The sequence below is a fragment of the Oenanthe melanoleuca genome, chromosome 19 (assembly GCF_029582105.1).
Source record: "Oenanthe melanoleuca isolate GR-GAL-2019-014 chromosome 19, OMel1.0, whole genome shotgun sequence".
NCBI classification, from domain to species: Eukaryota; Metazoa; Chordata; class Aves; order Passeriformes; family Muscicapidae; genus Oenanthe; species Oenanthe melanoleuca.
The window spans coordinates 4,549,133-4,571,747 of NC_079352.1; the positions used below are offsets into that span (position 1 = coordinate 4,549,133).

Genomic DNA, 22,615 nt, shown 5'->3' on the forward strand with positions numbered 1-22,615 from the left:
GTCGCTGCCCCGCCCCGCCCTGCCCAGCCCTGCCCGCCGCTGCAGGCAGCGCGGCACCGGCACCGGGCACCCCTTTATAGGCTCTGCCCGAGGGGGTGGGGGGCGGCGGCGGCCCCAGCCCCGAGGGGGCGGCTCCCCCCTAAAAGCCGGCGGCGGGACGCGCGGCGGGCAGAGGCGCGGCCGGCGCTCCCCGGTGCTCCGGGGCCGGCGCTCCCCGGTGCCGCTGCGGCTCGGCCCGCCATGCCCCCGCGGGGGCCGCTCGCCCGGGCTCCGGCTCCTCGTTCCCGGTACAGCAGCAGCCGCCGCCGCCGCTACCGCTCGCCGCCGCCGCGCCCGAGGCTCTGAGCGCCGCCGCCGCCGCCGGGAGACCGCGCCCGCCCCGGCTCCAAGATGCTCCGCCAAGGTGAGCACCGCACCGGGAGGGCACCGGGTGCCGCGGGCAGCGGGGGCAGCGGGGCCGGCCCCGAAGTTTGTCTCCCCGCCGAAGTTGGGGCCGCGCCGCCGGGCGCCCCCCGCCGCCACCGCGTTACCGGCGCCGCCACCGAGGCTCGGGCACCCCCCGGGGAGCGGCACCGGCGGGAGCGCAGCGCGGCGGGGAGGAGCGGGAGACCGGGAGGAGCGAAGGGAGGCAGGGCAGGCGCCGGGTCCCGCAGGACCGGGGACGCGGCGGGTCCCGCGGCCACCGGGGTACGGTGGGTCCCGGAGGCAGCGGGGCTGCGGCGGGCGCGGGGGGGGCGGTCAGTGCTCGTCCGTCACGGCGAAGGAACGGGAAACGGCTCACCGGGGAGCGCGGGGGGCTCGCCGGGGAAGTTGGGGCGAGCCGTCCCGTTCGGCCCCCCCCCCGAGGAGAATCGCTCCGCTGTGACATCACGCGATTTCCATGGTAACCGCCTGGGACATCATCGAGGAGCTTTGTGACATCACAGCGAGGAGAGCAGCCGGCCCTCCCGGGGGTCCGGGACAGTGGTGGGGGGGCAGGACCCCCGGCCCCGCAGCACCGGGGCCAGTCCCGGGGAGATGCTGGTGACAGCGGTGCCGTGCGGGGGGACCCCGGCTGGACCCCCCACTGCTGTCCCATGCCCCGGGGAGGGGGCGGCCACACATCCCCAGGCCCAGCCCTTGCCACCAGCACTGCATGCCCCTCTCCGACGAGGCTCGGGCAGCGGAGAAGGTGCCAAGGCTGTGAGTGCAGCCCCTGGCATTGGGGTGTGGACCCCCAGGCAGGGCAGAGCCCCTGCTGCCACCCCAGAGATGCTTTTTCCCACTGGGGGAAATGTCACCTTGCGGCTGTGGGGCCTCGCACTCGGATGCTCCTTTCTCTGGCTCGCGCCTCAGCTTTGTTTGGTGTATTAACCCAACCCGGCTGGATGACTTGAGAATAAACCCCAAGCCTTCGGAGCAGTCCCGGTTTCCAGCCTCGATTCTCGTCCCTGGCGCTGCCAGCTGGAGGAAAAGCATCATCCAGGCTGGGAAACAGGGAGCCTGAGGTGGAGGCAGGCAGCGAGGCTGCCGACAGGGCTGGATCCCACCAGGGGTAGCCTGTTAAGGTCAAGATCTACAGCTTTCATTTGCGGAGCTAGAAAAACAAAATGCAAATTGAAGAGCCTGTGGGCTAAAGCAAAACCTATTCTTAAAGTTTTTGTCTTGTTAAGCAAGGAAATAGAGTGCCAAATAGGCTTTGTTAAGTGGCAGTCTAATTAATAATTTAAAATCTTGTAGCTGTCTTTCATTAGAATTTATCTGTACATCAACCACAAAATCAGTCAAACACACTCATTTATAAGTTAATACCATTCCTGAATAATTCAACAGGCAGTTAGAGGAGGCCTCCATCCTGCCGACAGGTTCTCCCCTCCCTGCCTCACCGTGGCCAGGTGTCCCTGGGCAGGGGGTCCCCATCCCCAGCATTTGCCCCGAGTGGGGTGCAGAGGGGACATTCCACATGTGAGGCAAGGAAACAAGGGCACAGCTGCAGTGTTTGGCTGGGCTGGGGCCAAACCCGTCTGCGGGGCTCTGAGCCTGCTGGTTTTGTCAAGGATGGTGGCAACACAAGGCTGTGCTGGTGGGTGGCAGCGCAGGCTGATGGTGGCACTGCCACCACCTTCCACATCCCACTGCTGGGACCAGGCTTGAGGCTGGGGCCATGGCAGGGCTTGAGGCAGCAGGAGCTGTGCTGTAGTTGACACCTTCAGCTCTGAGGGGACGGCTTCACATGCGGTGCCACACGGGCAAAGTCGTTTGCAGCAGGATGGTGGCAGCGTGGCCGGGGAGTGCTGCGATTCCTGGGGGCATTTTGGGCCTCTTGTGCTCTGTGGTCTTCATCTGTGGAGTCACTGGTGGGATTCAGGGTGGATTCTGTGCAGTGGGATGTCATTAATGGTGTGGCAGTGGGTGACAGTGTGGGGTGCAGCTCCATCCCAGGTGAGGGTGTCACAGCCTAATCAGAGGTGGCTGCAGGCAGCCGCAGGCGGGAGTGCGATACTGGCGATGCAGGAGAAGGAGATTTCCAGGTCAAGGATGACACCAAGGTCATGGGCAGCCACATCCCTGTCCCTTCCATCGCTCATCCCATCGACGGGGTGTCCAGCCTCCATCCCTCCCTGCCAGGCCAGCAGTCAGTGGGCAGGGTACAGGCACAGGCTGGACTGCGGTTCTTGCGCCGGGGAGCCAAGAGCCCAGAAACCTTTCTGCTTATAAAAGTTTAATTTCCTAAAGAGCTGGTAGGAAGCCACAAGCTCTCTGTGCCTGGTGAAGCAAGGGAGGGGGTCAGGATGCAGCCCAGGCTGTCCCTGTGGTGGTGCTGGGGGGAGCAGGGAGGGCTCAGCAGATGAGACCTGGAGTTGGAGCCGGGATGTGAAGAAGCCGTCGCTGCTCAGTGACCTGCACTGATGGAGTCCAGCAGGTCAGAGCCATGACCATGCTTGGCTGGATGTTATTCCCACCTTTTGCCTAAAATGCCACACCTGCTGCCTTGCAGTCCCATCTGGGTGCCAGAGGCTGTGGATGATACTCCAGGTGGCCTCGAAGCACTGCCCTAAAAACATCAGTGAATCTGCTGGAGAGACACAAAAATATATGTTTTCCAGCGTGATTTCACACCCCTCTTTCCCTGAAGCACCTGACAGTGCTGGAGCCAGTGGCACAGCCCAGCAGCAGGGGCAGTGGGGCTCCATGGCTTGAGGATGAGGCTACAAGTGGGATGTCATTGCCTTGGGGCCAAGCAGGAACTTGGGATGCTGGAAACTGCTGGAGCATTGATGGGTTTTGACAGCAAGAGCGGGCAGAATCACTCTTCAAAATCTTACTTGAAGGCAAAAACCGGGCAGGGAAATTTGGGAGCCTGGAGGGATGTGGTGGTGGCCAGGTGTGACCAGGGCTGTATCCATTGGGTGCCTCCTGCTCCTGGCAGTGCCCCTGTGGGACTGTAGAGGCAAAGCCCCTCTTGCAAAGGAGTGACCCAGGACACAGCCGCTTCAGTCCCACATCACTGGGCACCCCTGGGTGACACTGCTGCTCATCCTCACCCCAGGGAGCTGCTCCAGTCTCCCCCAAACAGCCAAACACTTGGGCTTTGTTTGCAAAGTGCAATTCCAGGGTTCAGCCACGATCAGTAGGGACTTGGGTTATTAAGAGCAGATTATGTTTGCAGAGCACTTTGCTGGAGCAGCAGCGGCACAGGCACCCACACCCCAGCAGTGGTGGCTGTTGTTTGGATTCCCAGCAGGTTTGGATGGGTGAGGTGTTGCCCTTGTTCAGAACCCACTGAAAGATGCTGGAGTCTGTTTTAAGAGCAGAGGCAACAAGTGGGAGGCTGCAGGGAGAGCCATGAGGGCAGGTGGGAGTCAGTGAGGAGGATGTGCTGGCACGGGCAGGGGTGCAGGGCACAGCCTCAGGAGCACCACTGGGATACAGGAGCATCCATGTCCTCTCCAGCAGGGCTGCTTTTCCCCTGCTATTTTGGGTGATGCTGCTCAAGCCCAAGGTGGAAGGAGCTGGCTCAGCCTCAGGATCCTCTGCCAGCAGCAGGGCTGGTGCTGTCCTCACTCCGGATGTCAACACCACGTCCCATCTCCCAAATCGAGGAAGCACCAATCCCACCGATCCCCCCGTACCATCCCTGCGGAACAGCATCACCATGGAAACCCACAGCCCTGCGCCTGCCGCCCGGCAATCAGAGGGGGGACACTTTTAGGAATATTATTTTTACTGATGACAAATGGTGGAAGCTCGGTGCTGACAAAGGAGATGAGCCCAGTGCTGGGCATCGCCTGTTCTCCCAGTGGCCGGTGTTTTTCCTGCTTTTCCTGCCGAGGGCACGTGCTGGTGGGGCAGCCGCGGCTCTGCCCGGGTGTTAAGTGCGGGCAGGGCGAGCGGCAGATGCAGGACGGGGAGATGCGGGGGGCAATCTTCTTTGCGCAGATTAGGATTGGGGGTTATTAAGCGGAAAATGCTCCATTTGGTGTAGAAAGCTCCTTTTCCTATTTAACAGCATATGTGCCCGCTGTCTGCTTGCTTCCCGGTGGTGTTGGCACAGCGGCTCGGGGCCGGCACGGCAGCTTGGAGCCGGCCCAGCTTTGGTGAGCAGCTTTTAGAGATGCTCCTGCCTGGGCTGGGAGAGCCGTGACCGCTCTGGCGGCTCACGGTGCCAAAAGCTGGTTGCTCTCACGGCTGTGTGTCTCGGCTGGGGTGGCAGCGGGATTTGGCCCTGGAGAGGCGATGGCACAGCAGGTCCGTGGTGGTCCAGCACATCCGAGCAGATCCCGTGTGTGGGGAGAGCGCGGTGCTGGAGCCAGAGGGTGTCAGAGGTGCTCCACGTGCTCCCCAAGTCCCGGCATCACCATCACACAGCGATGCAGCCGCTGTTTACTGGGGAGGGAATTTGGCTGCTGCTGCTGTGGCAGGGCTCCTTTCGGAGCAGCCCTGCAAGCGGAGGGGAGGTGCCAGCGGCTCCGCCAGCCCCGTGTGCCGCACTTGGGAACCGCTTTCTATTTTTTTCCAGCTGCATTTGCACCAGCGTTTGCATTGGCTTGCTTGGGGAAACCCCATCCCCGTGACCACGGGACCCCCACGGTGCCACCCGAGGGGTGCAAAGCGCGTCCTTGGGCGCCGAGAATGTCACGGGGAGTTTTTTTTTTTTGGCCCGAGGTGACCTGGGTGAGATCTTGTCCCTGAGACCTTCACCCAGCTGGGTATCCGTGTGCGTTTGGTGTGTGCTCGCACCGGGCAGAGCCCTGCTGATCGCCGCGGGGGGAAGGCAGAGTGGGACAAAGGCTGCCGGCTGCATCCAGCTCCTGCCTCCCTGAGCCTCCCTCCTTCCCTCCCCGCTGCCTGCAAATTCGGCATCCCATCGGGTGCTGGATACAGCCACCCTGCGGGAAGCACACCAGAGGCAGCAGAGGGGTCGGGATGATCCCCCCTCGGCAGGGATGTGCCGGGGTGTTTGTGCTAACAAGCCCAGCGTATTATAATTTCAATGGAATTTAAAAAACAAAATAGTCCTCAGACAAACGACTCTGCAGTGCCTCTGCCAGGGCCTAAGATCTGCTGCTATCTATTTTTTAATAATTGAGGGTAATAAATATGTATTTCTTTCTCCTTTCTCTCCGTACGCCGCAGCTTGTCAGCTCCCTGCGTCTCTCCTCTGATCAGACCCCATCTTTGCCGCGTGGAAAGGAAAAGAAAGGGAAAAAAAGAGAGGGGAGAGAGAGAGAAAAAAAAAAGATTCTTTAAGCAAAAAGGATTAAAGCCTTGAAAGTAGGTCTTCCCGAGCCACTCGGCTCTTGCTGCTCCCTGCGTGCCGCAGAGAGGGACAGGGACAGGAGGAGCATCCCCAGGTGGTGGAGTCCGTCCCCGCGGGGTGTTTTTGGGTGCAGAGCCCGGCTGGGCAGCGGCAAATCCCGCGGGGAGCGGGGCTGTGGCTGGGCAGAGCCGCCGGGTAACTTGGCAAACCGCCGCTCAGAGCCAGTTCTGCTTCGGCGGCAGATATTCCCCGGCTTATTATTCCCTCTGGTTTTCGGATGGAGATGTTGGCTCGGCGATGTGGAGGGGGGTTTGGCGGTGGGGCTGAGCCCGGGCCGGGCTGCGGGACCCCCCCGGCCTCGGGATGCTGGGGCGGAGGAGGCGCTGGTGTGAAGGAGGCGGCTATTTATAGCTTCCCTCGGCTTTTGTTCCTTTTCCAGTAGAGCTCCTCTCGAAATAGAAACAGTGCCGACTGCGCGGCCGCTCCCGGGGCCCAGCCTGGATGCGGGGGGCACCTCCCGGCCCGGGGCGGGGGGATACCCCAAGTTATGAGATGCTTTCCCCTGGGGTATCCCCCCGTCCTGCATCCCTGGAGACGGGATAGTGTGGGATGGGGAGTGGGAGCTGTCCCACTGCACCCGCCGTGTGCTGGTGATGCCCATCCCGACCCCGAAGGGGATGAATGGCTCTGAGGGAGCATCTCTGTAGGGTAACAGCTCTGGGGAAGCAGGTGAATCCCTCGGGAACGCCCTGACAGGTTTGTCCCCGTTTCCCAGCTCAGTCGTTGCCTCTGCTTTTCCCTCCCAGCATCCAACAGCACCCCCTTGCTTCCCCCCCCCCCACTCCATCTCTGATCAATATAGCTGGGAAAAACAAAACAAAACAAAGTAAATATTTAATACGATCCAGGGAGCCACAGCGAGCGCTCCCCCCGTCTGTCTCCTCCTGCAGCCGCTCGCAGCAGCTCCCCGGCCCTAATGAGCCTGAGTGCAGCAGGGATCGATGGCAAAGGCAACCTCTGAGGAGGGGTCGGGTCTGCACATCCCCTGTGCTGCTCCGGAGCTCAGGCTCACCCCCGGGGCTGCCTGCCCTCCTCATCCTCTCCCTCGTGCCCCGCTTTTCCTCTCCTGAGTCCCCTTTGTCATTCCCAGTTCCTGGGAGGGATGAAGGTTCTGCTGTGTCAGGCATCAGCTCCAGGCTGGGGGTTTCCTCAGGTGTGTGTAGGGCTGGATGCAACATGGGATGAGCGTGTCTTCCCTCACACTTGTGGAGCAGATCCCTTATGGATGGAAGTGGGAGCCTTTGGGAGACCCCAAATACCTTTAGAGCTGGTGCTGACCAGTATTTTTAACTCTGGTATTTTTGGCTCTGGTATTTTTAACTAGAGCCAAGATAGTGTTTATGGTGTGATCAGGTGTGCTTTCTCCCCCTCAGCCTCTCACCCCCTCAGCTGCATCCCTGGTGTCCTCCAGAGACCCCAAGTGCTGACAGAGTTTGGGAAGTGCCAGTGCCAGGTAACTGGCAATGCCAGGAGCTGCCCCACTGCACTCTAGCTCTGTGTACTTTCCCAGTTTGGATGGTCTCTGTCACTCCAACACCAATGGAGCTGCCAGATTTCCTGTCACCCTGACCCAGCTGCCCTGATCTGGACAGTCCCTGTTGTGCCCACCAGCCCATGCTCACACCTGTGAGTGTAGGAGAGGGACCAAGCTTTGCCCCCAGCCAGGCATCCCATCTGTGCATGCCCATGCAGCCTCATCCTGCCCTGGTGTCCCAGCAGGAATCAAGGGTGGCACACAGGAGGCAGAACTCAGGAAGGGCACCAGGCTGTGCTTCTCTGCCACCATAAAGCTTTGCAAATTGTTTTTCCATGGAAAAGTCAATTGTCCTTGGTAGTGCCTGGGATGAACCCACAGCTGAATTCCACCCCTGAAATGTGATGAGAGGGATGCCCACCCTGCCAGACCTCCAGAACTGCAAAGCCTCGCCCAGGCTGTGCCTGGGGATCATAAATGGAAAGCAGCCCAGTGTGCCCCAAGCACAGGGCTGGGAATGTGCATCTCCTGCCTCCCAGGTGATGCTGCTGAGCACCTTCCTGCAGCTCAGGGTGTCCCAGCAGGGTTGCAGAGGTGCCAGGGCAGGACTCCCCCTGGGAGGTGCAGCAGTGGCAGCAGGAGCTGGGACAGCGGTGCAGGTCCTGCGTCACAGATGCAGCTTGTGGCAAAGTGCCGAGGAAGTTTTGCAGCAGCATTAGAAAATGTTGACATGTTTTTTGAAACAATTTCAGATCTGATATCTGCGCCAGATTGAGTTTGTAACCAGCTTTATTGTTTAAGCCTGCTGGGATTTCATCAAAGGCGTCTGCTGTTTACCCAGAACCATTTCATTGGAGAAAACAGCAAACAGACCTGCATTTCTATCTGATTTCACTTTTTCCTTTTCCTCCTGAATTTAAGTGCTTGTGAAAAGCATGGCTGATAAGGCAGAGCAGTGTGGATAAATCCCGAGGACTGGCGCGGTGGATGCTCTACCAGCTGCTCCAGCTTTATTAATAGACCGAAGGCAGTTGCTGGACCAGCTGCTGGGTGCCAGCCTGGAGCGAGGCACCCGCCTCAGGGGCAGCTGGATGTCCCCAGATGGTTTTGGGATCGCCATCCCTGCAGGCTGAGCCGAGTCATGACTCCTCAGGATGCCGAGGGCTGGGAAGAGGATCCACGCAGAGCTTTTTCAGTGCTTTCAGTGTGAATTCAGATTCACACTGTGAGGGAGCCACTGCCTGTCCCTCCCCAGGGAGTGACCCCAGCAGGCAATGTGCTCTGTCACTCCATGACAAGCCGGGCCAAGGCAATTCAGCCACGGGGAGCAGAGAAGGATGAAGGAGAAACCAAACTAGAAAGGCGCTTGGTGTAAACTGCATCAATCCTTCTCTCACATCCCTGGGGAATCCAGTAGCTGCCAGCCTGGCTCTGTGTTTTGCCCATTGCTGACCTTGGGAACACACTGGAGAGGAGGATTTGTGGCTTGAGACAGAGCCCAAGAGGCTTTTACAAGGAGCTGACCTGGAGGCTGCAGCCCCCTGTGCCACTGGCTGCTTTGCTCCAGGCATCTTCCCACGGCTGCATCCTTGTCACCATTACCAGTATTGTTTTCTGCAGGGTTTGGCATCTACTTCACTTGGGGATGGCCTTGGTGGCTTGTTCCCACTTTTCCTGGCTTTTGGGACAGAGACACAACAGGGGTTGGTGGAGTACATCCCAGTGCCTTTCCTGGAGTCCCTTTGGCACCTCCAGCTGTCCCAGGTGCTGGCACTGCCTGGGTGGGTTGTGCCAGTGGCACCTCGCCGGCACTCCGAGGGCTTGTCTTGCCCATCGATCACACCTGCACGGTGACAATGTAATTTTTATCTCCAGTTGTTTATTTCTCAGACAGAACTACTTGTAAATTCCGGGAAGAATATATATCCCTGCGCGTGACAGATCCAGCACATGGCGATTAATCTGCCCTCTTAAGACCTGAATACAAAAGTGTCCCAATGTCACTCCTAGATGGGGTGTCAAGCCCTGGGGCAGCACTTTGGGGATGTGCAGGGACCTGGTGGCAGAACGTGCCCAGGTCCAGGTGATGCTTCCCAAATACTTATTGCACTTCCTACCAGCTCCAGCGGTCCCTGACTGATATTCCAGCTCTCCAAGCTCAGGCTCCAGCTCCTCTTTTTTGGGAGGTTTATGCAAATAGAGCTGCTTTTTTTTTTTTTTTTTTTTTTAATTCCTTGCTGCTGCTGCTCTGCTGTGCCCCAGATAGCAGAAGTGCTGAGGACAGGTGTTTGCGTCAGGTCCTGCGGCACCCGCGTCCCGCCCGGCCGAGGGGAGGAGGGATGCACCGAGGGGATATCCCGGGGGAAAAAGGGGCAGGGAGCAGCCAGCAGAGGCCAAGGATGGAGAGTGGAGAGGGGAAGCTCCTAGGATGGAGAGTGGAGAGGGGAAGCTCCTTTACTGGCTGCACTGCGCTAGTGAAGACGGGCATTGATGGCAGTGCAGGTCTGTTCCAACCCCAAGCATAGCTCTGTCCCCAGTGGGGGGCAGGACAGGGATTGGGGCGTCAATTTGGGCTCTGCAGCATCCCACAGCCCCATTGGCAACACCCTCTGTGTCATAAAGCCTCTTATTTACAACGTCCTACTCGGGAGCATCTGGGAAGCGAAGCGCGTCATTTCCAGAGAGAGCAAAAATGCTGCATATTTCAGTGTCTTTTGAATTTTTTAGGTTTCCCTGAACTGTGCTAATGGGTTGGTGGTGGCGGGGGGGAGGTGAGGGCCCAGCCCAGCTCCCGGCCTGCCTTGCTGCTCCTCCGTGCGGCCATCACTGCATTGCTGCTCTTAAAATATTCAGTGCTGTTGGCCACAATTTCACAGCGGGTCAAAGCGCGCCGAGCCAGCAAGAAGGAGGGAAAGTGTGACAACGAGATTAACCCCGGCCCGGCAGGCCCCGGCCGTGCTCGGCAGGCTGAGCACGATGTGCTGCAGCCACCTCGTCCCAGGGGACCAGCAGCGAGCCCAGAGGGGCCACGACACCCAAAATCCCTCTGGTTGCCCGATCTTGCTGAGTCGGTGGCATCACCTGCAAGATGGTGAAGGGACATGGAGAGCATCCAGAGTCCTGCTGGGAGGGCTGAGCATCCTGTCCTTCTCCAAGCTGCTGCAAAGCAGGAGCCTGGTGGTGCAGTGGGATGAGGAGCTGAGGATACCCTCAGTTCTTGGGGAGAGGTATCTTGAGGATACCCTCAGTTCTCTTTGCTGAGAGCCCTCAGTGCTTTTCACCCCAAGAAGTTGTGGTTCCCAGGCCTTGCACAACCATGAGTTGGTGCTAACTGTGGAGCTGCAGATTTACAATGCAAAAGAGCAGCTGCTTGAGCCCTGTTTGCTGACAGGATTTAGTAATCCTGTCGTCAGCCTGGAGTTTGCTCTCGTAGCCGCTGGCTTTGGCTGCCAGGCTTTTCTAAGAAAACTTCTGAGTTTTCTTTCTGGGAGGAAAGAAGCAAAGCAGAGCACATGGTCTGTGCCCACTGTGCAAAGGGGGTGGTGGGTGGTGTCTGTGATTCTGTGTGGAGCCTGGTTGGGTGAGGGATGCTGCCAGAAGGTGTGTGCCAGGCTCAGTGCTGTTGAGAAGCTGGAGACCCCCAGGAACTGCCTGTTGCATGGGCTGCACTCCCTTGGGCTGGGATACCCTGCATGGCCAGGCTGAGTGAGGCTTGGTCTTGTGTCTCCTGCACTTCCCTTGGATTTTTGGTCGTGTGCCACGACTTGAGAGCTCGGCACCAGCAGCACAGATGACTGTGCATGCAAGCCTGGTGTCACCTGCAGGAAGTGCTGCAGCTGATGGATGCTCTCCTGGGGCTCTAAGGACACTGTGGCTGATTTATCAAGGTGTCTCCAGGGCTCAGGGTGATGCCACTGGTGGCTGCTGGGTTGGGTGTTCTGGCAGCACTGTGACCATCCTGCTGTCCCAGACAGCCACTTCCAACCCAAAGGCAAACAGCCCTGTGGTGACACCTCTGTCACTGCCCCATTCCCCAGAATTCACCCACTCATTCCCAAAATCACGCTTCCCAAGGGTGCAGGGGTGTGTTGGTGTCTCTGCCAAGCCTGGGGCTGGAGCAGCCCCCTGGTTGCCCCCCTGCACCCTGTGCCGGCAGCAGGCCAAGCTCTTCTCCCTAATTCTCCTTCATCCCTGTTAATGTACCACCAGATGTTCTCATTATCCATTTAAACATATAATCCTCCCCCGAATCCTGCTAAGCTCCTGGCCTCCCCGATACCTCATGGCAGTGCGTTCCACAGGTTAATTATGCATTTTTAATTAATCACCAAGCAGAGAATGACCCATGAATAAGGGATATGAAGATCCTTCAACTGGGAATAGTTGGCAAATTGTCCCCAGGCGGGGCCATGCCGGTGTCATGGTCTCCTTGAATAACAAGAGTAGCTCTAAAAATTCCTGGTTTGTGGATCTGACATGACTGGAGGTTGTGACAGAGCTGTGCCTGTGTGGATGGGACCCCTCCTGTGCTTCATGTCCCCTCCAAATGGGGAGGAACCACATTCCCACCAGAGCTGTCTGTGTCCCACCTGGAAGTGATGGAGCAAGTGCAGGGAGGAGGAGGAGTGAGGCAGGGAGGGGGGAAAAAAAATCACATGTTGTTTTAAAAAGGCGTTTTTGAGTGAATGCTGAATAGGGTTTGGGAAAATTGCCTTAAAGGCCTGTTCTCTGCAGGGACGGAGCTTTTCATGGAGCAGGAGTATTCTGAAACTTAATTGCACATTTGCACGGGCTAGTGTTTTTATTTCTCTCAGGTCTCCGAGGTGGTCTTTGAAGATTGCTGTCTCTCTGTAATGGTTTTCTTTATCTCAAATAAATTCCGCACACCTGCGAGGTGGAGCTGCTTGAAAGAAATTATGTCGGAATTGGCTCTCGATTTAATAAATCTGCAAATGGAACTGGGATGCAGAGAGGCGAGGCGGTTGGTGGGGCTGGCTGCACCTCCTCCCTGCTCCCCAGCTCTCCTCTCCCTTCCCTTCTCCACCAGCCTGCTCTCATGGGATGGGAAGGGTGTGGGGCTGAGCACAGCGAGTCCAGATCCTGCCTTTTCCCCCTGCCAGCCACTGCTGGCACATCTGAGGGGGCTCCAGCTGAATGCTTGGCAGTGCAGACTCCTCTAATACCCACCTGGCTGCCTCCTCCAGGAACGTGCAACCCTGTCACAAACCCATCTGTGCTTCCAAAAGCTGCCATAAACATCCCTGGATCTAAACACTGGCTTGATGGAGATGTCACTACAAGCTGAATGCCCAAGGGGTATCTCCAAGGAATGCCCTGAGGACCCTCCTTCAAGGGAGTCCGATGCCATTATCTTTCCTCAAAGCTCAGTTTGGAGCTGTGGTTTGCCTCAGCAGCTCCTCCTGCAGCCTCCCATCACACTGCCACCATTTCTCCTTCTCCAGGAATCAGCTCCAGCTCACCAGGGGACGTTTAGCCAGCGCTCCATTTTGGAAGCAGTGTGAAGCCCTGGAGGAAAGCCTGCCGTGGCAGGGCTGTGTGTGCTGTGGCAGGCACACACAAATCCCTGCGTGCTGGGGCAGTGAGAGCCAGGCTGCTGGGCAGAGAGGGATGCAGGAGTACACAGACAGGTTAATGGCAGCCCTGGATGCTGCACAATTGGATTTCACCTCCCTGCTTCTTCAGGAATCAGCAGCTCTCCCTTGCTCACAAACCCTCCTCTTCCCGTGGTGAGCCTCAGGATGAATTGTCACCCTCTGAAATCTCACCCAGAGTCATTTCAAACCCTCCCTCCCCTTGCCCAGCTCCCCAGACACGAGGTTGCCCTGCAAAGGCAACCAGAGGCCGTGCCACGTCCTGTGTGAGCCCCGGCTGCTCGGGCTTCAGGTGAACAAGGCGCCGGGAGATTTTATTGCATTGCTGGGTTTTGTTCCACTCTGTTATTCGCCACGATTGAATTTGCTGCCGTGGAGGCAGGAGCCGGCGCAGCCGGAGCTCCCCCCGCTCCGCTGGGACCGTGACCTTGTCTGGGTGCCTCACTTAGCTCCTGCCTGGCTCATTGGTAATTTGGTGCTCAGTGGGAGCTGGGCCTTGGTCCGCCTCCCACTGAGCATCCCGGCGTGGTCCCGCTCCCTGCCTGAGCCAAATCCTCTCTCTGCTCCACTTTTAAGCGATGACCTTGGAAATGCTTTCAGGGAAAGCATCTGTCTTCCCAGCTCTCTCCTCTCTTTCCTACACGATTATGTCCCTCTGTCCTCATCCCCCTGAGCAGCTGTGGAGGTTTCAGTGCCATGGGCACCACCACAGTGCCTGAACCCCTGTGCAAAGCATTCCCAAGTTTTAGTCACAGTCGCTGGTTCATGGTGTCAGCTGGGAAACAGCATCTCATTTTCCTCTTGCAGTTAAGTAAAAAGCACCTCATTTTCCTGAAAATGTAGTTTCTTGGTTTGTTTTCTCTTTGGACAGAAGAGCTGGCAACATCCCACCTTTCAGTGCAGGTGGCCTTGGACCAGTGCAATCCTGAGTGGTGGCACCAATGCCACACCAGACCCCATCCCTTAACAGCGACAGGGAGCCATTCCCAGTGCACTGGGAAATGCAGCTGTGAGGAGCCAGCGGGCAGAGCCACCCAGGAAGGCTGTGGGAGCCTCGTTCTCTCCTTGTTGACAGCCACAGCTCCTCTTCCCCATCGCCTCTGCCCCGTGATTGAATTAGGGGGCTGCAGCCCACCCCGCTCCCGCCCCGTCCCCGGCGCGCCGGGCTCAGATGCTGAACTCGAGAGCCATAATTTAATAAGGCTCAGGCAGACAGAGCTCCGATAGCCGTCGGGATCTCTCGCCTCTTCCCTGCCCAGCCGTGCACTGATTTATGCTCCCAGGTGATGGCTGGGATTTTGCCTGGCATTCGTGGATTTTTGATCTTCCAGGATGATCTTTTCCCAAAGCAGGAAGCCTGTGGGGCGGGCTGGGAGCAGGACCCACGCAGGCTGGGGTGAGCGTGGTGTTCACTCTTTACTAAATTCACCCTTTATTTGCGGAGGAAGGAGAGATGGGGTTCAGAGGGACCCCATTCCTTACAGCAGCAGCTGCTCTCGGGCTGCCTGGGCACAACGAGTTAAAAGTTGCAATTAGTAAAGTGCTGACGATGGAAAGGTGGGGTGGAAGCAAGCGGCACTAAATGAATCCTGAAAGGTTATTCCAATAAGCAGCAGCACAGTTTCCAGCTGCGCTCACTTTCCTGGGAGCTGGGGGACAAGGGATGGCATCCAGGGTGAGAGAAACCAGGTGGGATGAAGGATTTTGCTGGAGGATGCTCAGGTGCCAGCAATGCCTGCTGGAGTGGAAAATATGGCAGGGGAATGAAAGCAGGAGGGGGACAGGCCACCACATCCCAGAGATGCTCATGCAGGGGTGTGGTGGGCGAGTCCTGCCCATTCTGTGCCCCCAGTGGCTTTTCCACATGGTCCAAACCCATCACAGGCGTGGAGCCCCGTGGCCCGTGGGGTTTGGGGAGCGGTGTGAGCCACGCTGCTGTGGCAGGGAATCCTTGCAGTGAGCAGAGTGGTCTGTGAGCTGCAGCGGGGGCTGCAGGGGGAGCAGAGGGAGGAGGATCCCGGGAAAGGCGCTGTTCTTCCAGCTGAGCAGGCAGGAGCCCGGGCAGGCACAGGCAGCCAGCAGTGGCCTCTCCCTGCCAGACGTGGCTGTTCCAGCTCTCTGCTGGTGCAACACCACGGAGCTATTATTAGACTCCAGTTTTCTGTGGGTAGCTCTGAACTCCCCGGTGCCTCCAGCAGCTCGGCAGATGCCAGGGCAGAGCGGGATCTGCTGGGATGGGTGGGGACACGAGTCCCTGGTGAGCTCAGAGGGGTGGCAGAGCTCCCCAGCACAGGGACATGCAGAGCTGAGCACCACAGCCTGGTCTGGAACTGCAGAACAAAAAGCAATTAGTTGACTAACGAGAGGTTTGGCTGATGAGGAGGGCACAGAGCCCCTGGAAACACTCCTTGGGTCAGCGCTAGGTGAGAGAGAGATGCTGCTCCAACAGAGATGTGATCTACAGGGCTCTGCACCTCAAAGCAAATCTGGATTTCACAGCATCACTCCAAAATGGAGCCACAGCATCCCCATCACTCAGCAGGAGGCACGTGGGAGCACGAAGGGGTTGTGGCACACCAGGACAACCCATCCCGTGCCACAGGAGGGCTGGGACTGGGGAGACATGGCATCTCCTTGCTCCCACTCTCTCCCAGCCTGGTTTCCAAGCAGGAGTGTTTAAATGCCTTTTATGTTGTGACTCAAATGATGAAAGGCCTGAAAATGGGACTAACAAAGACGAGTTGTACTTCAGAATAAAAAACCCATGAAAGCAGCAGATGCTGTCATAGGAATAAATTGTATCAACAGCGATCAGATGGGAAGTGAAAAGTCAGAATGGAGCTGCTGCGTCGTTCACGCTTGCAGTGAAAATTTCTGGGTCCATGAATTTAGCCAGAATCAGGTAGGATGAAAGACTTTGTCTGACAAGGCATTTCAAAGGATCTGGGAGCCTCCAGAGATGTGGCCACTTGGACAGCAAAATGGGGCCCCTCAGTTTTAATGAGCATTTCAGTTGCCTTCCTTTATCCTTCTGCCAAGATCTTATTTTTGTTTTCTTTTCTTTTCCCTTAAAACTGCCGATTTCCGCTCTTTGCGATTTCTCTTAACTTTGCAAAACGTGCATTCGAGCAGCACAACATGAGGAGGAGGAGGGTGGAACATCCATCACTCCATCCAGCCCAACCTGTTGCTCCTCACCATAAACCCCTCCCTGCTGTGGCCAGCCCAGATGTTTTGGCTGCTGCCAGTTTTCACCACCAACCTTCAACATCTTCCTGGCCCTGCAATGATTTCCCATCTCCCCTTTCCAGATCCTACACGGGCTGTAATTAGTAGAAATTAGACTGCCAAGACCTTGCAGCCCCCATCCCATAATTACTTGGCCTTGCAGTGTTGGAGGCACAGGGATCGGCGGCGGGCTCGGGAGCTGCCGCTGATGGGAACACATCCCGTTATCAAGCTATTTTTATTAAGCTTTTAATGCAGGCACTTGCGTGGTGCTGGGGGATGTGCAGCATCTCCACACAGTCCATTCCCAGAGGGATGTTCAGGGGGATATTTTGGGCTGGAATACCGGCACTGGAGCTAGACAAAGCAGGATATTAGCAGAGTGCCGTGTCCTGACCACGTTCATCACTTGTGCATTAATTCCCAGCAGCCAGCTGCTCCAAACATTCAAATTTCAGGACTGCTGCTCAATCCTCATGTCCCCCACATCCCCACACACCCCAAGAGCTGTGTGGGATGCTGACAGTGCCCAACATCCAACTGGGCACATGGCATTTCCCACCGGCTCATTAAGGGCCCTGGATGCCGGGCAGAGGAGCAGCACAGCACAGCTATTCACACTGCTCTGCTTTTATCACTGCCTTTTTCATGAGCTGGTAAAAAGTTCAGTGCAAAGCACAGGAGAGGTCTCTGAAAGGCAGCCGTGCTCATGGCTCATGTCTCCAGCAGGGATGGGGTTTTGCTGGGATCTGCAGCGCTCACTCGGCTGGTGACCCGCAGGGATGTTCACTTGGAGGGCTGATGGCATCGCCCTGAGAGGAGACCAAGGGCACAGGGAAAGGTGCTGCTGCTCTTTTCGGGTGTGGGAGAGAGACTTGAGGCTGTGGGCTGGGCTCCAAATGACGCCAACACTTCTTTTTTGGTTGGGGGGAAGAAAATGTGACAGAGCCAGCAGCTTTGATGCCTGCCCGGCCGTCTCCTTCCCCCCTGCTGCAGGCAGAATGATGTGCTGCTGAATGAGGAAGAAGGTACACGACAAGCTCCAATTTGCCCTCTTCTCCACCGAACACAAGGACATCCAGTAAATCTCAAATGCAGGAAGGCTGAAAAGGGATGATGAAAGGGAGCCCACGCGGCACGGTACAGAATTCGCTTGTGGATCTCAATGGCACAGGACACTGCTGGGGTCGGGACCTCAGCAGGATTGCAAGTTTATAGGACTAATGCCCTCCCTATTAGCCATGCTTGCAAGAAGCCATCTTTGCCTCCCTGGGTCGGGTCACTGTCCCTTCCCAGCTCCAGCCAAGTAAAAATCCATCCAGCGCATCCTGCCTTTTCCACAGCCTCCAGTTTTTCCATCTCCCGTGGATGTGGGCTGGATGGGGCAGCCGAGCATGCACTGTTAGCCTGGCAGCTGTCACTTTGCTCTTCCATCTCATATTTGCTCTGTTTTGGCTGTATTTCTGATCCTAAGGAAACCCTCCGTAGCTCCTGGCCAGCTGCTGGCAGGGAAACGAGCTGGTGAATCTGCTTTCTCTGCACATGAGCTTGTTCAGCGTTTGATACCGATCTGGTTGGTGCTCAGCTGGGGTGGGTTTTGTCATTTCATCTGCAATTGTTTTGCTGTAAAGCACCTCGAAGGGTTCACTCCCCGGCTGTTTTACAAAGGACATCGTTGTTATTACTGCTGTGAATGAACTGCTTTGCATTTCCGTGAATGGGAAGGAAAAGTTGTCACCTCAGGACAAAAAGGGAGTGGAAGTATCTGATGATCCCCTGAGACAATGCACTAAGCTCAAGTCATCCTCCTATATTTCTCTTTCCTTGAGGGCAATTGGAATTATTAGTCCCTTCTCAAGGACCTTGAGATCTCCCAGTCCTTTGCCAAATTCCATCCCAGCTTCACTGCAGGCTGCTGGCAAGTCCTGCCAGAGCCCTGTCCTGTGCTGGAGACCAGCAGAGGATGCTGGAGGTCAGGACAGCAGTGCCAGTAACCAGTGAAACCCCTATCCATGCCTGGAATCCTGCTCAGGGTGTTCCTGGATCATCCTGGTGTCCATTGACACCTCCAGCCACAGCAGCACCCAAGGATTTGACTCATCCTTGCACAGAGAGATGTGCCTTTCTCTCCAGCATTCCTGCACTCCAAAAAGGTCCCAGTGGCTTCTGAGGTGCACAGTGGGGTCAGACATGGGGACAATAAACCCTGCAGCAGGGAAAGGAGACCCAGGAAAAGAGGATGGTCTGTCTCCCCTGATGTCCAGGGACAGGACATGTGGGAATGGTTGCACCAAGGGAGGTTTAGACTGGACATTAGGAAGCATTTCTTCACTTAGAGGGTGGTCAGACCCTAGAACAGGTTTCCTGCAGAGGTGGCGGATTCCCCAAGCCTGTCAGTGTTCCAGGAGCTTTAGACAGTGCCCTTAATAAAGCTTTAGCTTTCAGGCAGATGGAGGAGATGATCACTGTAGGTCCCTTCCAGCAGAAATATCCTATCCCATCCCATCCCATCCCATCCCATCCCATCCCATCCCATCCCATCCCATCCCATCCCATCCCATCCCATCCCATCCCATCCCATCCCATCCCATCCCAATGATCTGTCTCCAACTGCTGCAAGCACCAGCCCAGCCTCTGATTTAAACATCTTCTCCCAAACTGCCCTGAGGTACTGGGGGTGTTCCCTGTGCCTGCAGCTACAGGACCAGCAGCATCCCACTGCAGTTTTCCACCAAGGGCATCCCTGCTGTGGAAGGTGTGCTCAGAACTGGGGTTAAGCAGAGCAGATTATTCTGGGAAAACACACTCTACACTCCCTCTGCTTCTGCGTGTGTTAATCCTGAAAGAAGCATTTAAATTAAACAAGTTTCTATAGCCGAGTTTCAATCCCACAGCCACTTCCACCATTGACCTCCTTTTTTCCCCCTTTTTCTCTAGCTTGAGAGCAGGAGGAGGAGATGCAGACAGAGAGAAGTGCTAATTAAACAGGGAGTTCCACATTAGGGTACAAATCCTCTGGAATAGCACAAACCCTGCCAATTTCAGTATTTATTTATTATTTTTTCAGTACAATTGTAATTTCCAGTGGTGCCTCCAGCACCAGGAGAGAGTTCAGGGGCTGCTCTTGGAGAGGATTAGCACGCTGGAAGCATTATTACTTTCCTTCACTGTGAATTCAGGAGTGATTCCCTGACGGCTGCACTCTATATAGAAGTGAATCGGTGCTAATTTGTTTTTGAGGATCACACATCCACCAACATGTGAAAGACAATCCTGCTTCTCGATGTATATTTTGAGCCAGTGCTACAGCAAACAACAGAAAATAAGCAAGCAAAGGAAGCCAGACCTCCCTCGCCCGGAAAGCCAGAGCTGGGAAGGAGCGGACTTTCATTATTTTTTGCCCATGTGAGTTGGTTTTGCATCTTTCCAGAAGTATTTTGGGTTTTGGCCCTGCTGCCCATGGCAGTAGAGAGCAGGGGCTTGGGCAGCTCTCACATGGAAAGCCTCAGGGACGCCGTGTTGGACGGGATGTCAGCGAGACTGAGCATAAAAGGCTCCTTATTTTTTCCTGTTAAATCATCCTCTAGTTTAACTGCAAGAGAGGAATAAATGAACTAATTGAATCTGTAGCTATGGAGGGACTGGGCACCTGGCAGGGGAGCAGCAGCCCCGCCACCCATCGCTCCTCTCTCTGCATTTGTGTGATTCAGAGGGACGTGGTCCGTGGGGAGATATCAGAGCCGGCTGAAATGGAAGACAAAGCTATTGTTTCAAACAGAGTTATTGATTTTTACATTATTACACTATGAAATTTATGGTCTGGTTTCAAACTGCAATAGGAGTTAATGACCACCATCCAGAAACTTCCAGGTGACCTTGGCCTTGGCTTTGGTGGGGGAAGGTGAACAGCTCCAGTTATCAGGTCAGTAAATGTAAATTGAAGTTGCAACACCCTAAAGGACTTGATTTTGGGGTGCTGCTGGCCCTGGAGCTCTACCCTGAGCTTGAGCTCCCAGCAAACTCCAAGCTGGTTGACAGCCATGATAGAGTGGGGAAATAGGACCACCTCAGCTCCAAACAAAAGTTGTCCCTGCTGTTAAGCCACGTTTTTCCCCCAGCCAGAAACACCATGGTGTCCCCAGAGCTCCTGAGCACGGTTCTCCATCCTCAGCTGACCTCCCAAGGCTGCCCAAGGGTTTTCTCCTTTCAGTCACAGCTGGAGAAATGCAAACCAAGGGGCTCTGGGATGGATGAGGAGCACCCAGGGAGAGGAGGCAACACAGCCCAGAGCAGGAGAAACTCTGTGAGAGGGGAGAGCAAAGGGCAGTGCCCAGAGCAGGCAGCTGCACGGCCCATTCCTGATTCCAAATCTCCTCTCCAGGAGGAGGATTTGGATGTTTGTACCAGTTAACACATGAGATACTGGTGACACAGAAGGGTTTGCAAAGGCACTCCCCAGTCTACAGCCTTTTCCTGGCTTTTCTTTAAATGGTACCTCCTGATGCATCTTTTGGCACCAGTCTCTTCCCAAAGCTTTCCTTAGCACTATTCCTTCCAAATTTCCTTGTATGCTTCTTCCTGTGGGAACAGTGTTTTCACTTGCCAGCCAAGGAAGGCAATTTCCAGCTGCTGGAGAAGGTTTTTTTTTTCTTGTAGTGCCATATCCCTGGAACATCCCTGATGCTGCACCCCGAGCTAAAGTCGTGTGAAGCCAGTAGCCTCCAAGCTCATCTTCTGCCTCGGAGGTCATAATTGCCATTAAATCACAGCTTGCCTAACCAAATTATGCAAAACCGAAATTATCTCCAATGATTTTTATGTTGCTGAAATGTTCCAGAACTGCCGGGGTGATGACTGGGGGATTGGGAGCAGCTGTCACTCCATCAGAAGCCATAACTCCAAACAGCTGGGATCTGTCAGTTATTTATGACACTGGTCGCAAAAAAAAAAAAAAAAAAGAAAAAAAATAAAATAAATAAAATGATGAAGGTGGATGGGTGGCTGCCACTCTCTGGCTGAAAGGCAGCTCGTGCAGAAAGCACAGCCTCGTGCTGTGTCCTGCTGCTGGGAGCTGCAGCTGATGTTTTGGGAGCAATCCCAGCCCTGCTGCAGGATGGAGGGGCAGCACCTAAGGGGTATTGTACAGAGGCTGAAAGGGAGCTGCTGCTCACTGGGGAATTTAGGCTTTGTGACAGCCAGCATGGGCGTGTTTATTTTATCCTCTGTGTTGAAAAAAAAAAAAAAAAATAGAAAGGAGAATAAGAGGAAATAAACCCTGCAGCTGCTAAGCAGGGCCTGACACTTCTTTGTCGAACCGTCCCAGATCCTGAGTTTGGCTCTTGGCTCGTGCCCAGTTGCTTTTGCTACTCTGTCCTTGCCTTTCATCGTCCTTCACTTGGCTGATGAAATTGTGAGCATTTGAGGCTGTTTTTTCTCCCTAAACAACAGTTTCTCTCTATGTGAACATCCAATTCTGAGGTCGTTCCCAAGTTTCAAAGTGTACTTTCCCCCTGGGGGTTGTAGTCACATCTTTGTGCACCAGCTTGTTAGGGGTGGATTTTAAAAAATCTTTTGATAGATCCAGGGTGGGAGCAGGACAGGAAAATCTCTGCCTAGAGCTCAGTGAGGTGCTGGTGTTAGAGCAGGTGTGAGTTTGGCCTCAAAAGAGGGTGAGTGATGAGGAAGCTTCTCTCTTTTTGATAATCCCTCCTGTGAGCAGATGCTTTGTCCCCACTTGTAGCTCACTCTGGTTAAGTATTATTATTTATATTATGTAGTAGCTATACATAGTGTTTTATGGCAGTAAAGATACATAAATCAGCAACCAGAAGACGAGGGCTTTTCTCTAAAGAGCTTATAAATCTAACAGCTTGAGCAGCCCTGGTAATGGACACAGTAAGCAGGCAGTCAAGTTGCATGTAGACATGAGCTAAGATGGGTCTCACAAAGCAGATGGTGGGTTTAGGAGAGATTTGGAAGAGAAGCAACCTGCTCCATCCTCGAGAGCGGATTCTCCTGCTGCAGAATTAGACAGGCTCTGACCCATATAAGCTTGTCCGGGTGGAGAGGTGAAAACATCCATCTGAGAGGAGCAGCTCTCCAAGAGGGGATGGGCAGGGGGTGCTGGGCTTTGTGGTAGGGCTGCCTTTTGGGCAGAATCCTCCCCAGGGACAAAACCACCCTAAATGGTGTCTTGGCCTCGAGTCTGAGCCCCCCAATGAAGGTAAGTGGCATCGTGTTCTAAAGAAACCGAGCCCCTGCCTGGCTCAGAGGTACAGTAAAGTGTTATAAGCCTTAAAAAGCAAGAAAACTGCCAGGGCAGGTACACCTGGCTCTCTGGAGCAAATGGCACTGCAGAGTCAAGAGTCCCTGCCGTGGTGGCAGAGAAGTGCTCCAACCCTTGAAACCATCCATCTTTGATCCTGGGTATCAAACTGGGTTTTTTTAAAAAATTTCTTCCTGTGCTGGCACCGGCCTGGGAGGAACCTGGTCTGGGCTGGA

At 55.6% G+C, this 22,615-nt stretch overlaps 1 protein-coding gene across 1 annotated transcript in view; it reads left to right on the top strand.

Moving 5' to 3' along the window:
- The first annotated feature begins 29 nt into the window (after positions 1-29).
- Positions 30-22,615, top strand: part of RTN4RL1 (reticulon 4 receptor like 1) — a 28,761-nt gene continuing 6,175 nt past the window's right edge. Inside the window, exon 1 of the mRNA XM_056506471.1 lies at positions 30-403. Within this exon, the coding sequence (XP_056362446.1) occupies positions 391-403 (13 nt within the window). The 5' untranslated portion in view covers positions 30-390. The remainder of the gene's footprint in view (positions 404-22,615) is intronic.